The following is a 15,881-nucleotide window of genomic DNA, read 5'->3' as shown; positions in this document are numbered from 1 at the left end:
GTGTAACATCCATAAAGTTGTAGTTTGACGACCACGCCGTTCCAACGTTACGAGATATGTACATCTGAATGTGTGCCACATGACACGCTACCAGAAGGCAAAAGTGTACGCGCTCTTGAAACGGTACCTGTAATTGTCTAGTCCAGAGCGCTGCACCCAATAGTGTATTTTATCTACAAAATTCATCTCTAGAAGCGCGGGCATTCGTGTCTTACTGCGTGCACTTGCTCATCCCGCAAGCCTCGCCACACGCGTGCGCTGCATTACCTTCAAGTCGCGATATAAAAACCACTGAATTTCTTCTTGCGATGTCGAACTTGTGTCCGAGTACTGCAGTGTTTCTTTGAGAAACCGAGAGGTCACAAAGATCCCGCTGCCGTCCTATGACTGTTAATCCACTCTCGCAAACCGTAGCGTTCTCGAAGATACTCCGGCACACTATCCAACTGGGCAACATGCTGCAGGGTTTTTCGAGCAAAACACAAGGAAAATGTTACCATAATGGCCGCACATTGGTGCACGGTCAAAGGGGAACAGGGGAAACAAGGTCTTATTCAGCCGACAGTTTCCAGACTGTGGCGTTTACAGACATATCACGTAGGGCCCGATTCGCACTTTCTACATTACAGCTTTCACACTCCTCACTCATACGACGGGGATTGGGGGACGGAGATGAATTTATTCACGCCGGTGGAGGTTTTTTTGGAAATGAATTCGAGAAGCCCGTCTCGGCAGGGTGTAGAAAATGTCAGTATGTCTGTGGATTGCCCCCTCTAGTTAGCGGCAGTACCGATCGTGTCTCCCTCGGCGACCTCGATCCCAACTCGACTAGTGTATTTTGCAAACTTTCATGCTCGTCTTTTTTTCTATCATAGGTTGATTCTAAAGGAGCCTTCTCTGGTTTTGTTTGCAGACGAGGAGAGAAGGCAACCAGCCGCAAAAACCCCCAGAAGAAAATACGCAGATTGCTGCTTTCTGTGTACAGCTGGGTCCCTGATTCACGAACAGCATTGAACAGCCCCCCCTCCATGATTCCGTTTTGGATACGCAGACCAGGATGGGTGAGAATCGACATACTTGAAGAAGGACTAGAAGATCCATGAGTTCGCTATCGCTGTCGTCGCTCGTCCAACTGGAGACAAGGACGCCGTTATCTGGTTGCAGCGCCATGCTGATTGGAGAATTGTCAGCCAGAACCACTCGTGAAATGTCGCGCCCCAGAAGACGAAGGTCTTTGACATAGCCGCCATTAATCATGGTGCAGTGTTGACGGTAAAGACGATGATGGACGAGGCGACGTTTTGGGTCGAGGTGGGCAAGGACCTAAAATTCAGTGGAAAGATGCGAGACAAAGTGTCTCAGAAATAGCGAACCTGGAATCAGCAAGCTTCAATGTAATCATGCCGTCGCTGACTACTATTGTTGAGGTGTCACCGTGTTTCCTTCAGCAAAGGTTGCCTGCAGGGATCTAGTCTTAATTCAAAACGCTTGTGGCTTGAGGCAGTTTCGTACCTGATCAGCGTAGGATTGCGTGCTGGCAGTGAAGACGACGATTTCGCATATTTGTGACGCTAAGTCGAGGAAAATCTTCGTGTAAGGTCGAACGTAAACGTGGCCCTGCGGTGGCATGCCACACAAAAGTCCCAGAATAAGCATTTTGTATCTTCTCGAGTTAACACCGAGTATCTGCTAATTCAGAGGCTTCGATTGGTTTTCAGTGTGTCGGACATTATTTTTCGCGATGCTTATAGGGCCTGTGGCTTCTTTCCCCAAACACAGATCAGGGACTGAGGTAAGAATGTAACGGACAAGATGCCTGCGTACCAGGAGATTCGTGTCGGAAAACCGGACAAGAAAAGCCGGGCTTTTCTCGAGAGGCTTCGTCGCACAGTGCATCAGAGTCTCATCCATATCTGCACAACGCAGTCACAGACAGCGCAGGAAAGTGGCTTCTCCGTGCCACACAACATCTTTACTTGCGCTGAAACTCCTCGAAGACTATCAATGAGTGCCCGGCGCCCCGTTAGTTTGAAATCGGGGGAAAAGTCCTTTTTTTGCCTAGTCAAGAATACGATGGCGCCTCTCACTGTAAAGGTGTTGTTTCATGCCAGGGGTTCAAGGGAAATATGACCCGCTGCCAGCACTAGTTCTTTGTCCAAGGTGACGCGCCTAACAGCCTTCGAAAGCAGAGAGGCGGGTCTACCACGTTGTCACATGTGGAGTTTTGGACTCCGGTGTCATAATATTTCAGAGACCGGGGGTGCCTCTTTGTTCCTCGCGCTGAATCTACTGAAATAAACATGTTCGAGGAAAAATCCAGAAAAAATGTCGCTGGGCAACACATTCCAATAATCGTAGTCAACTTACTAGCGGGTGAATTATCTATGGCGGGACATGGTTGTTGTGGCTGGGGTGTACGTCTGGTTCCAACGTGTGCCGCTTCCTTCGGTTACTGTTGTCTTAGTAAGTAATGAAGAATGAATTCGTGTAACTCTCTGTGGCCCCGTGTAACAGTGAAGTGTTCTTCCTGTTGTTTTTTGCGAAACAAATGTGTCTCTCACCCAAGACAAGAGTCATTCGACCGGCAAACTGAGGCGCTACAGGAGGAAGAAAGTATCCGTGCTGTAGTTTAGGAGGTTTCTTGGGGAAGTGAGTCAACGCCAGGTAAGCGATAGCACTTTGCAGAGCAGGTAGAAGTTGTGAACTGTCCTTCGGTACTTGACATAGGTTTGGCATGCAGACATGGAAATCGTCCCCCAAAGCAGCGGGTCCGCCGTTTGCCGCATCAAAGCTTATTTGCGTGATCTCTTGGCTTCCCGTAGACCTGTTCAGAAAAGCTTTTTTGTGAGCCAGCGTTTTCAGATGCAGTTTTTGTTGGAGAGGAAAGAGCGACGGGAAGTGCTGCTGATAGGACACTCTCTGCGGTCGCATAAGAAGGTTTCTGCTAAAGGACCGAGGAGATATGAGACTTCTACGACTTCCTGGAGGCTTTGCTAGACCTCTCAGCAGTGCTGCATTATAAGCCAAGTCTGTCAGCAATCCTCCGGCAATTGTAACGCCGCCAGCTTGTTTGTTAACATAGTCATCTGTCGAGACAGTACCGTCTGGACGAAGTTGAAAGTCCTTTTTCTGAGGTGACGAGAGACCTGAAAAACGATACGCGGCCCTCTGAGTCGGCATCCCAAAAGAGTTCAGCGCATTAGACCCTTCGGCTGCGCATGCGGTCACCTCCTCAAATGTGCGTTCTTTGTTCATTAAGTTCAAGGATGTTCCCCTTCCAGAAGCAGCTGATGGAGAAGAAGACGATTCATAAGCGACAGCAGCGGGAGCTACTGTGAAGGAAGCGCTGTGGATTGACTTGCATAGAGGCCATCCAAACAGCCCAGTAGGAAACATTGTCGCGGCAGTACACGCTCCTGAGAAGAGTGTTCCTGTTCATCGGGGAAAATGGAAGTACAGAAGACAGTGGTGGCATTCTTGTCCTACTAGTTTCAACTCTTTCAGAGGACTTTCGCCCACTGCGAGAGGAAACCAGATACTGCCGACGCTGTTCCACCCAGAACAGGTGCCACCCCTTTTGTATAACATGTATAATCTAAACAGATACAGTAGATAGGCAGGCACATTCAGTAGTTTCTGGGTCTAGCGCTATGTGTAGCTTGCATTATGTGGTGCGTGGCAGGCAAACCGCAACATCGCTGACAAACAGTAAAATCCTATATCATTGGTGACGGCACCGTGAGCACAGGAGAAAAGAAGATGTCACTTGAGGAAAGAGTACGGTCCGGGAATTCGATGACTTCTCTTTCAGCCCTGTCGTCTATCATACCTGTACGCGATTCCCACGACCGCGGTCGTTTCTGAGCCCGTTCAGAAACATGTCGCGAAGGTTTGGTGCAGTATACGCCATGGAGGTCTGCTTCTGCTGTCTGAGTTTTCATCTTTTCTGAGCGATGATTGTAGATGTAGGGGCAATAGGTGCCCCTGAGGAAGATTTGGCGATGGCTTCGTCTGGCAGGGAAACTATCCGGCAGACAGCTGGATTTGGCGGCGTCCAAGAAAGCTCCTTTCAGAGTGAAGCGTGTTCACGAGCACAGTTGTGGAAGGCGACTTCATTGAAAGCGCGCAATCTGGATTTTGCTGTTGTGTAAATTAGCCACCCAACGGCTATTCTGTGCTTTTCTCTGGTCTTCCTTCCTTTCGTGCTCTATCGAAGCGGTGGTTACTGGGCTATTGTCGTCTGCCTTTTTCGGCCGAGAGAGTGTGGCACGTCGATTCGTACGTTCGGGTGCGCTTGCGATACAGAAAGAAGTACGGAATTTACTTCTCTTGACGTTCTGAGATGGGTCGTACGACCACACGAGTCGATGGAAAGAACTTCGGTTAATGATGAGAACGAACGGCGGACATTTTCTGCCCCCCGTAACAGCAGGTTACCACATCCCGTTGGGGCTGGGCTTTGTTTGACCCCAGACAGAATTCGCAGCTGACTCGCCACCAGCGAATGACCGTCCTCTTTTTCTAGACACATGTGATTACGGTGATTGCGGCAAAGACGGCACGTTTCGCGAATCCCCAAGCAGCTTCTTTCCTATTACCGTCAAGCAAGCAAAAGAAACGGACAAACAACGTAGACATAATATTTCAATTTCGTTGCCCTCGTGAGAGAACAGATGGTCATTTTTGCGATACAGAGCACTCGCGCATGTGTGCCCGGAGCGTGTAAGCTTCCACGTCATCATTCATAGCTACGGTTCTGTTAGTTATTCCGTTGCCTGTCCATACCAACGACAAAAGAAAGATGATGAGGTGAGAAGGCTTCAACGGAGTCCGCCACGTGTGGCTACAGCTGCAGATGCAGCCGCAGCATCAAGGGCTGTTTCCAGAAAGGAGAGTGTTCGGGATTTTCCGCATTGGAAAGCAGCCGGCTGGAATGCCGTAACAGCTACCATCTGGTTAACCAAATGAAGCAGTATTGATTTAAGTGTACCACGCCTGCGTGGAACAAGCATGATTGCTATTTTAAATTGAGGTCAACTAGCCCCGAAACCCGGCAGTATCTACCAGATTTTAGGAGGAGCCAAACTATTCATATGTAATGGAAGTTGTCAGAGACCATATCTCTAGCTGCGAGACGCAGGTCGCCTTCCCATAGCTACTGTGCAGAACTCATCTGAATATGCCACTCTGTGTCCTCAAGAACTCGTATGAACCACTAATGAGACGACTCGGAGATCGGCCTCCATCTGGCTGCACGTGGGAGTTTGACGCCCAGAAGGGGACGGCTGACTCAAGCATGAATGTCGGAAAACAGCACAAGTTGTAAACTGGCAGAGAGAAGGACATCTGTGTGTTGACCGAAGCTACGGAAAGAAAGACAAAGGCTAAAAGTACTAACTAGATGCTTCCTGCCAAAAAGCCTCTACGGCCACTTTGCTCGCTAGAACATAGACCTAAAGCACACATTGCGATCGCAACAACTTTATCAGGTGCTCATGGAAGCCGGCGTCTGATTTGCTGTCCGCAATGCTCCTCCATACACCGCTCTATTCACTCGCACTGGCGTGCTCAACCGTGCTGAGTGTCGACGGTGAAAGGTAGGACGTACAAAGTTGTGGTCTACCAAAGTGAGCCTGCTGTATGGTGTTACATTGTCCCCCTTTTCTGAATACACCGAAACATTGACTTTCCTATTTCCTCGTGTGATTTTTGGTTTACAGAGCAAAGTGTGTAAGCGACTGGTAATGCGGGAAGCAAGAGAAAGGCTCTCGCCCTTCCACACTCCCTAGTCGTTTTTGCAGCTATGCTGCCCGGGAATGTTAGTCCGTGCTGTCATGTTGATAGGGACAGAAATGCCTACAACGTATCCAAACCGTCCACCATGGTAGGACAGTACGGCTGGTATCAAGCTGCACAATCGTGATTACAAACTGATATCTATAGTATCCTCGGTTGTTGGGAACGAGTGTACTAAAGGGCGTAGAAGCTCCGTTGCGTGAAGGGTTTGAGTGCGTTTCCAGCTTCTATCGCAACGGCAGCGCAGTGTATTGTATTGCCAGTGTACGCCGACAGTCAACAAAGGTCCTGTTGCGTAGCCCACAGTTTTGCATCCGTGCGGGGATGATTGCGTGGCTGCAGCAAGGATACACTGTGGGATTTTTGCATTACTGCGCCCGGTCTGTTTACCATTATTTGTCTAACTGCATTCAACGCGTGCTAGGTTGTCATCGGCGGCATCTTTCATTCAGACTCTTTAGTTGCGTCCCCATATCAATGTTTGGCACCACAAGTTGTGCGCCCTGGGCTTCAAGTGCGTGGCAAAGGCCAAGCGTCAGACAAACGTCTTCTGGTGCAGTTCACTGCTGCGCTGGCAGAGCCACCCAAACAGCTGCAACCCTTGGTAAAGAAAAGACGATAAACTCCACGGAGTCTCGGGTAACAAGCTTCTTGTTCAGATTCGCTGCTAGCACTATTTATTCCGTTGGGTCCAGCTTAGTCTCTCGTTTCTCAAAGAATGCCTTGTCAGAACACTCACAGTCCGGAAAGAACTCTGATTCCACAACAGAGACACGCCGACTCTACCCCGCGTCTAGGACACCACTGCTAACGCCTAGAGACTTCGCAGCCTCAGTCAGCTTCTGGTAGATAGCGACTGGAGGCATGGAGACCAAACCGAGTTTAACACATCGGAGGAGCTCTTTGAGCAATTCTCGAGCGACTTCGGGAGCATCCTTACACGACGGATCATCCGCTGCTTGAAGAATACGGAGAAGGCGGTCAACCGAGACCGTCTCAGTGCTCTGCTTTTGCGCCTGGGTTGCCTCCGTGGCATTGTCACTGGAGGATTCTGGCGGACGATCGTCGAGAGGTTCTCTATCAGAAGCGCCGCTGTCGCCTGTAGCGCTCGATCCATGGTCGGCGACGACCTCGTCCGAGAGTTCTGTACAAAAACATGCAGATCGGTCACGCAAGGGCAGTTCGTTAGCTTGTCCAACAATGTTTGCCAGTAGGCGGCGGGATAAAACCCCCCGACACGGCCTTCTTAGGACGGAGCGCTTTGACAGGGTGGCCCACCCGTTCTATGTCCCCGTTCTATATCCAACTTTTGTCTGATGCGTGCCAACCCGAATCTCTCTTTTTACCCTCTCGGTTTTGCATTCGCCACGGAAAACCAACCTGAAGTTTCGCAACACATCCGTAATCTCGCTGAAACATCTCCCGTCCGGCCAACAGCACCGCGGCGATGGCCACACGAAAACAAAGGGGACGCGGCGGGTCTCACCTGCATGAGTCTGCGACGATCCTCGATTTGACAATAGGCAATCGTCGCTTCCCAGTTTTGGTCCCGCAAGAGTCACGGGGTCGGCGTCAGCGTCCTTGGAGGCCGGCGACTTAGACAGGTTCTTCCGCAGTCTTCGTTGATCGTCATGGCGACGCACCACTTGGATAACTAGATCCCACTGATTCAGAACCCAGGCGATGGCCAGCAGCTGAGGCACTGTAGCATGCTTTAGAGGAAGCGCTCCTAGGCCGTAGGCTTCCAGCCGAGCAGCCTGAAAACAGAATGGGCAATACCCGTGTAGACACTGCCAGTAAATGTTCATGAAAAAGGTCTCTGGTGAGACGATGTACCAAGTTAAAGGAGACCCAAGTGCCGGCGGAGAGACCGTTCAAGAGCTAGATGCCGTTCTTACACGGAAGGAACACGTTCCCTTCACACATTTCCTGACACGTCCTGGGCACTTGACGCATTATCTAGGAGTTTGACGTCCCAGTGGAAAACGTTCAAAGTGCAAACTCTTCGCGAAAAACGGCAACCCGTATAGTCCTGTACGAGTTCGCTCAAACTGAACTGAAGTGTATTCAAAAACTTCTGAGAGCGGTGGTCCAACCATCCGCGATGGCAACAAAAAGAGAGGGGTGTGGCGTCAAAAAAACCAGTCGTCCAAGGTGTCTCAAAGATACACCTGCGACGACTCATACACGCATGCGAACCGATTGCCCTCGGTTGCGCGTAACAGTGCAAATCCAGGTCTTACCACTTCATCTTGGTGGTGACCAATATAGCGGCAAAGTCTCGCTTTCAAGATGCTTCTCCCTTCCTTGCCGATCTGGAGAGACTTATGTGGCCTGAACATCGAGCACACCAGTGGACCGCACGAAACTTACGTTAGCACGGCGACGCCTTCTCTCGACGCGGGTGAAGTGTTCGCGTCGGTTTGCGTGTGCACGTGACCAGAAACCCGAATCCAGTGGACACAGCCTTGTTCAGAGTGAAATGTAAGCAACAGTCTGGCGAAGTGCTTCGAACCGATTATTGCTGTGAATTTCATACGAAATACGGCTAGTTGTGAACTGCTTGTCGAATTCGGAGCTCGCGACAAACTGCAACTTTGACTCGCTGAAACTCCAGTGTATGTGTGACGGGCATTGAGGGGACAGACCAAAACAACAGAATTCCTGTGTGCCTGCCCTACGCCGTGTCAGCGACCGCGCCTCCATCCAGTCTCATCATGTTACCGGACCGGGTCAACACCCAGACAAACAGTGTTTCCAATCTAGTTCCCAGTCCGTCCTTACTCGTAAAGGACATGCTGCACAGAGCCATCTGCAGACCTCGTGATCAGCATGCTCTCGGTATGTAGCTCCTTTCGAAGTCGCATCTGCGAAGCAGAAAAACCCAAATGAGGCCGAGACGGCGAAACGACGAAAATCGGGAAAAGAAGGAACAACACCCCTAGAGAGGCGACAGGATAAGAGCGAGAGAAAGACTTCTACCAGAATCTGACACACAACACCGAACCCGCGGACAGGGTGAGCATCTTACGTGATTCCTGAAGGCAGGAAAACGAAGGTCCTCTACTTTCTTCACACAGTGCATTCTTTGGAAGTATTTGTACCATGAAAGTGAACCCTTCAAATGACATCGGCCACCTGCCATCGGACTGCATGTTTCTTTCTTCTGGTAATGTGCGACTAGAGAACCGCGAACTTCATCGCAGCTGGTCGCCACCGTTCTAACCAAGTGAGCTTTTCCCTGCCTTTTCCTGTATTTTCTATTTGAGGAATAGTAATGTGAGCGCACGGGCCTTTCGCTTAGATGGAAGCACCACACGCCGACGACTCAAGCTGTAGTGAGGAGGGTTTCAGCGTTTGTACCTCCTACAGATACACGGAGATGAGTCACGAAGGAGAAACGGAGATAAAATAGGCAGTCCCTAGCCACCTGATAAGTCGACATCGACTCGAGGACGCCTTGAACGAACGAGCAACTGGCAAGCATGATCAACAGACTGTTTACCTGCAGTGCTTTGAACTGGTTGAAGGCGAGATGAAGACGCGAGAAAATGCCCGTGGCGCGCTCCGCGACAATTCGCTGAACGATGCACCACAAGCCCCTACGCGGAACAGAACGTACGACCATCACACGCACAGCAAACCAAAAAACACTGATCCCTCCGTCGGTGGAGTTAGCGGCCAAACGACGTATGCTCTCAGTAAGAGCCCCATATACGGAAAAAGGGTGTCGGCACAAGTGATGGGTTGGGGACATTGTTTCATATCACCTAAAGGATATTTCGAGCAAGGTGTCTAGTCCAGAATGGACCCGCGGAGAGGCCGTTGCGTCCGCGTGCAACTTCCGGGTGAAACTCGTTTTTTCACATCCGCAAAAACGGGAAAACCTACACACTCAGCACATCTCGTCCTTCGCTACTCGCGACAGAAGCTCACATATGTGAACATACAGAACGGGAAGGGGCATGTCCAAAAGGACATGAAACCGCTACCAAGACATGCGCCATCAAATGCTAGGTCACGCTTACGCCTGGTGTGCGAGAAGAAGAAGCGTCTGGACGCTAGCGCCTTGAAGGCTAGTCAAACTGCTGCCGTCATGCTTGAGGAGCAGGCAGGCTCGCAAGAGTTCCCGGCCTCCTTCTCCAAGAGAAACTCGGACGTCAGGTGAGTAATGTACCAGGGGCTGCACGTCCACGTACCAGAAAAACAGCATATGATAGAGTCGCGGCAGCCGAGTTCGTGAATCGCAAACGCCCAAGAAGGTGCATCTTGCCTGGCAGCAACCACGATTTGGCATTCGCTGACACTGTGCACGGCCTTTGTCGAGTGATAAGTCTCCTTCGCGTTTCCGAACTTCCCGAGTGACAGGAAGTATACGCTGATCGTGTTCGCCTGGCAAGGAACATTAGTCATTGCAACAGATAAAGTGTTGGCATGCCTCTGAATGCAGGCGCTGGCTTCGCCCTCATGCACGATGCTTTACAGATAGGACGTTCTCGCTCTACCCCTGCAGAGCACGCGAGATGAGAGTAAAAATGGAAGTGAGACAGATTTCAAGGCGCAACTGCCGATCACTGATGAAACACAGACACAGACACCTTGGGAAGACTGACCTCAGACTGGGTCCCGAGAGTCGCAGCGAGCGCTTCGGGATCGTTCAACTCTTTCAGGTCGTCGACCGTCACCACGGGGCGTTCGAATTGGCCATTCTGGAGGGCCATCCGCGAGCTGTACTCGACGCGTGGCGCCTGGATCCGAGTGCCTGTGGACATAAGACTACGCAAGAGGCGCTTGTAGCATGCAACATGCGAAATTCCAACGTTGCTGATATTTTTTGAACTCGATGTTGGACGCCAGCAAGTGCACAAGATGCTTGTACGTCTCGTCAAAACCACCGGGACGCAGAAGATACAACGGAATTTCAGCTTGGGAGTGTCTAGCCGCCCCCCCTTCTAGGTAGGACGATACTACCCTGCCTGAGCACCTCCCTGTGCCAGCTCTCTCTTCTCAACTCTTTCCTCTTCTTCTCTGTGGTGTTTCGTGGATGCGACGGCCCTCAGAGACACGTTGGTACCGTGACGCTCTTGTGTGGGGATCGTACTCGATGAAGGCGCGTACACAGACCATCAGAGTAAGATCCGTACCTTTGCTGGCACTTCGCCTCCCGTTTCGTGAAGGACCCTCGACACCACGCCCCAGACTGGGCTGTTCAGTTGACCCCTCAGCTGCTGCTGGGACTGCCTGAGGTGTTCGACGGGGTTCGGGCAGAGGAACACTCGAGTTCGTCTCCTCTGCTCCTCTCTCCTGTCCTCTTGGCACCGACGGTCTGGACTCCGGAGCGTCTTCGCAAGACGATGCCGACACGACAACATCATGCTTTTGCTTCTTCTCCGTTGAAGCAAGGCCGCCCAGCCACTCTCGCGCTCGTCGCTTGGCGTGTCTCTCAGGGAGAGAGAGAGACTTGTTTGGCGGGGGGGAATCTGGATCCATCTCTAAATCCCTCGGGTCTTGGAGCTTTCGCGATGGCATGCAATGTGTGTGAAGACACACGCGGTTTTTTCTGTGCGTACGGCAGCCTTTCACACAGCCACCGTTTGACTATTCGGGTACGACGCAGCAAGGTTCAGCATCACCAACTCTTCAACTTTCTCCTGTTTCAGCAACCCAGGAAATTTCGCCACAGTAATCGGTGCCGAAGCAAACCCGGCGATTCAAGAATTTGTCGTCAGATTCATGAGATCGGAAACCGCTGCCTCAGCGGCCGGGGGCGCAAATGATCACCGTGCCGGGTAAAAAAACAATTTATGTACGCATAAGCTTGAATAAATATATATAAATAAATATATCTATATATAGATATGCAACGCATTACGCCTGCTGTGTGCTAGAAGAGGAAAAAGAACAGCAGGGGTGAATGAGCGGGCGGGAGCCTGTTGCGGGCCTGAATGCGCGTAACGCCAGCCAAAAGAGAAACAACGGGCAAGAACAGCAGGCAGAAGGAACTAAATCAAACACACGCATGTGTACGCCTGTGGGAACGGCGCACATCATGAAAACAGGTATTTACAGTTAGAATTATTTTACACGGTGTCGCTGGTACCACTGGTAAAACCGCTTCCGTGCGCATGAAACTGCATTGCGTTCGCTACGTGTACAGGTCAGCTCTCCGTCACAAGTGTAGAATCGGACACTCCCAATCTCCCTCTCGCAAAAATGCCAAGAAATGGAGGAAGTGAGATAGCAGACACAGAGAGGGGCGAAGAGTACGTTGTCGTTTTTTGCCTCCTCGTTGTCAACCGGGAGGAGTGCGACATCACAGGAGAAAACTGCTCCGCTCCGCGTTCAAAACAACGCAATTTCGCGGCGCACTTGAATCAGGGAAATCGAACTTTATGAGGAGGCTAAGCTTTCATTTGCCCGCGTATTGTCCAAAAGCAGAGTCCTGGACGTGCTTCTGAAAAAACACGAGCCTCCTCAGCCACCAAGCAACCAATCGGCAGTCGAAGTCGTCCCGCCTGCCTCACACAGCACCGACCGAGCTGCAGAACAGCAAATATCCTCGCGTCCAGATGAAAACTTAAAAGAATCAGCGCAGCTCCAGGCTGCCTCATTACTGGAGGGAAATGCGATTGAATTTTATAAGCAAATGCGAGAAACATGCTGTGCCCGTTCAACTCCTGTGCATGCACAGGAACAGGTGCTCGTGCAGTGGCATTCTGTCGGAATATGAGTCGAGATTGACGGAGATAGTCTCTCATAAGACCGTCAGTCACGTTGCTTGATGATGAAAGGACCAAAGTGATAGCGAAGGTTGCTTCTTGGATGGTCTTTTGGAAGCACGAAAGAGGGAGTTCTCTTGCAGTAGGTCTTCCACGTCGGAAACCTTTAGGCGGGTATGTGCTGACTTCAGACACCGCGGGCTCCTTTGTGGGTCGTCCATTCGATTCGACTCTGCATTTCTGCCTCAATTCGTCGCTGTTGTAAGACACACGCATTTTCCCTCTGCAACATATTCTGGAACCTACATTGTTTTCATCTGTTTGCTTCCCATGTCTAATGAATTTTGTTTTTCAGGGGGGTAGTGTGCATTATGTTCCGCGTAGTACTGGCTTCTTTTTCTTCTTGTGACAATGCCTCTGCCTCCTTTTCCGCCTTCTCTTTCTCCATCACTTAAGTCCCCTTGTTTCAGTAGAGTCTCCGAGAGACTCGCATCACAAGCATCTTTCCTCTCCTGCGGGAAACGGGTTTTTACTTCGGTGAAAACGAAAACTAGCGGAGACGGAGCCCGTGTCTGGCGGCGGCAGTCCTCAACTACGGAGAGCTGTGACAGTAGACCACAGCAAGAAAGAACGGAGCGGTGTCTTTCGAGGTTTTCATCTGCGGGATTGCAGTCGATTACACTGCTGGGTAGTCGGCAAACTCTGGCGTTTTCTGGCTTTATCGCTGGTGCACCCGGCGACGCAACTGCCCGCCCGCCGTGGCCCTCGGGTTACCAGACTGGGAACAGCGACAAGGGGCGTTCGCTTTCGCCGAACGTGAGCCGACAGCTTCCTCGTGCGGATGTGGAAAGGACAGAGGCCACCCAGGAGGGTGTTTGCTATGAAGCATTCGTCCCTCCCTCTGGTCGCATTGGTAAACCAGTAGACGCAGGCTATGTCGAAAACTCAGAACAGTGCCCGGATATCGGGGAGATATTGCTGTCCACGCCCACTACTCTCGTTTTCAATAAGGACAGGAGAGACCGCAGTGCATGGAATGGCGGACCGAAACAGAGACGCGCTTCTTCAGGGTCGTGGCTTTTTCCGGGCAAGGTCGCAAACGAATCTCTCAAGTGAGTCGCCGTGACCGTCGTGAACTCGCTGTTCGGAAGTCTTTTTGATGTTGCACATGCGCTTTCTTTTATCGAAGAGATTCAGTGCCACAAACGCTATTTCGAATGCGTCTGCTGAAGAGACTACAGCTTGTGTTCTCACGCGGAGATATACTCACGCACTGGTGCAGTTCCAGTTCGATTTTAACAAACAGCATGTGGTCGTAGATGAGAGGAGAACATTAGCACACTATTTCTACTGGAAGCTGCTCCGAACTCACATACACTGGCTTCGTTAACTTTCATTGTCCCGACAACGTATATGGAGGCCCTGAAGAAAAGAAAATACGACACCGAATACAATCTGTAAGACCACAGTTTTAGAGCTGTCCGGAGTTCCACCGACAGCCTCCCCGCGATGTCGTAAAAAATCAGCTGTTGCGCATGCGTGCGCTTTTATTGAAACAACATAAGTACGCTTCTATACATGTGTTATCGCATTTGTTCAGGTTATTCAATGGGATCGACGTACAAGCAAGTGGAGCGATTGCGTTCTTTCGGGACTCATCCCTTCTGAGCTTGTCTAATCTCGGTACTCCGCGGTGTGTGCCTGTTTACCTTGCTGTCCTCCGGGGGCATATGCCGGTCGACGTCGTGCACTGCCGATCGTCTGTGTGTCGCCCTTCTCCGGGGTCCAGGGAGTGGCGACTGGCGGGAGAAAGGACGGAGGGGAAAGCTGCTTACTCCATTTTCCGGCCCATTGTGCAAGCTGCGTTGGAGGCGCATCCTGTAACACTCGTCGAGATACGGCTCGTTCAAGGTAAGCAGCCGACACCCTTGGCACCCACTGAAAGTTGTCTTTTCCCTCTTTGGTGCACCTGCCTTGTTCTGGGACATTTGCGTGGTGCTTGACGCAGGTCCGCCTATAGTGCCACGCCTGCATGCTGCATCTCTCGGGCACTCCGTAATAGGCGATCCAACCTACGGCCCGGAAGTGCACAGGCGACGTCATCATCGGTGCGACAAACCACTCATGCTTCATTGTTGGATACTCAAGATCGCTCCACCGTACGCGCAAGAGGAAGTTTGCGTCGAGGCGCCTGATACGCTGTCTACCGAACTCGGCATGAAGCCTCGCACTCTGGCTGATTGTTCTCTGGTGGATGACTCCGTCGTCAACCCCGTCTTGAGCTTCTTCGAGAATCATCATAGCACAGAAGGTATTGATGTGAACGCGAATGCTGACACATGCGTACCCTCGGGAGAGTCACGAGGAAATATTGCACGTAATAGAGCCATCGCGGTTGCCTGCGATTCGCCCCTAGTGCCGAGAGACATCGTGTCAAACTCTAGTGGCCCAAAGAATCGCGGGCTCCCTTCCAAATACGGCGACAACAACACCTACTGGGATAAACTTGGAGGTGGGTGTTGATCCCTGTGTAGTCTGGTGACACGCGTCCTCGCAAGTGCGCATTCAGTCGCTGTATATTTTCCTCGGTACTGCACACAAGTTTCCCAGTGAAACTGCGTGATCAGTCTCATGGAATGCAATGCGTAGCCCGTTGTAGTGGGTCGTTCGTACTCAACCATGCGAACACTCGGGATGCCCCTGCATGGCAGTGTACACTAAGTGTGCCGCCATTGATGTCCGATCGGAGATTGGTGGGCGATAGTTGCCCCAAGGCATACACGTCAGCGGAAGCCGTCCGCCGATTCCAGCTGGCAGACAGCTCATCTGCCTTCCATATGTAAAGGCAGTCACCAGTGGATTTCTCTTTCCCTGTAACAGCACTTAGCATTGGGCCTGCTGACACAGATGTAATCATTGTGGGCAGCCCTTTCACCTTGCACAGTCCTGGAGCTTCCAAGAAGGGACACTGGACTGGCACCGTATTTTGTGGCGTTCCGTCCATGGTGTCCTCTCTGGGCTTGTAAAACACCTTCTCTGAGTGAATAGTTATTTGGGAAGGCGATCGCCTGGTGACTGTCGATACGTTCGAAGACCACTGCATCAACGAAGGAGGCGGACTGAACTTCGGTGCACATCCAGCGGTGAGAACCTCACCTCGTTTAGTTAAAAAGATGGTGTGCCACATTCCGCACGAAACTTGCTTTACTGGATCCGGTATCGGTACAAGCTGGGGGACGGACATACTTTCGGTGGATGAAAGGCCCAGCTGTCCATGCAAGTTTAAGCCGAAGCAGTAAACGCGGCCGTCTGAAGAAACTGCCGCGGCATGAGCGAAGCCACCTGCCACGCTAACCCACGAAGAAA

The 15,881-nt window shown here is 51.3% G+C and overlaps 3 protein-coding genes across 3 annotated transcripts; 1 reads left to right on the top strand and 2 right to left on the bottom strand.

Moving 5' to 3' along the window:
• Positions 1-359: 359 nt before the first annotated feature.
• TGME49_263380 (Dullard family phosphatase domain-containing protein) lies at positions 360-2,736 on the bottom strand (the record flags this gene model as incomplete). The annotated part of the gene is made up of 5 exons (XM_002365397.2): positions 360-458; positions 1,078-1,323; positions 1,513-1,617; positions 1,825-1,913; positions 2,562-2,736. The coding sequence occupies 5 exons, from the start codon at positions 2,734-2,736 to the stop codon at positions 360-362; spliced, it is 714 nt and encodes a 237-aa protein (XP_002365438.2).
• Positions 2,737-6,456: 3,720 nt separating this feature from the next.
• TGME49_263390 (hypothetical protein) lies at positions 6,457-11,325 on the bottom strand (the record flags this gene model as incomplete). Its single annotated transcript, XM_002365398.2, has 8 exons — positions 6,457-6,940; positions 7,283-7,553; positions 8,040-8,130; positions 8,581-8,663; positions 9,302-9,398; positions 9,825-9,979; positions 10,410-10,558; positions 10,941-11,325. 8 exons carry the CDS (start codon positions 11,323-11,325, stop codon positions 6,579-6,581), a joined length of 1,593 nt encoding a protein of 530 aa, XP_002365439.2. The 3' UTR covers positions 6,457-6,578.
• A 1,526-nt stretch (positions 11,326-12,851) lies between these two features.
• TGME49_263400 (hypothetical protein) lies at positions 12,852-15,127 on the top strand. Its single transcript, XM_018781326.1, has 3 exons — positions 12,852-13,627; positions 14,116-14,426; positions 14,524-15,127. The coding sequence occupies exons 1-3, from the start codon at positions 12,927-12,929 to the stop codon at positions 15,036-15,038; spliced, it is 1,527 nt and encodes a 508-aa protein (XP_018637161.1). The 5' UTR covers positions 12,852-12,926; the 3' UTR covers positions 15,039-15,127.
• Positions 15,128-15,881: the final 754 nt, after the last annotated feature.

The sequence above is a fragment of the Toxoplasma gondii genome, chromosome VIIb (assembly GCF_000006565.2).
Source record: "Toxoplasma gondii ME49 chromosome VIIb, whole genome shotgun sequence".
NCBI classification, from domain to species: domain Eukaryota; phylum Apicomplexa; class Conoidasida; order Eucoccidiorida; family Sarcocystidae; genus Toxoplasma; species Toxoplasma gondii.
This window is presented reverse-complemented; position numbering and strand designations above follow the sequence as displayed.

Bases quoted from the DNA above. Each gene is read 5' to 3' on its own strand.
- TGME49_263400 (XM_018781326.1), top strand. From the start codon at position 12,927: ATGCCTCTGCCTCCTTTTCCGCCTTCTCTTTCTCCATCACTTAAGTCC. The intron at 13,628-14,115 runs GTGAGTCGCCGT...GCATTTGTTCAG, and splicing joins GTCGCAAACGAATCTCTCAA to GTTATTCAATGGGATCGACG. The intron at 14,427-14,523 runs GTAAGCAGCCGA...TGCTTGACGCAG, and splicing joins CGAGATACGGCTCGTTCAAG to GTCCGCCTATAGTGCCACGC.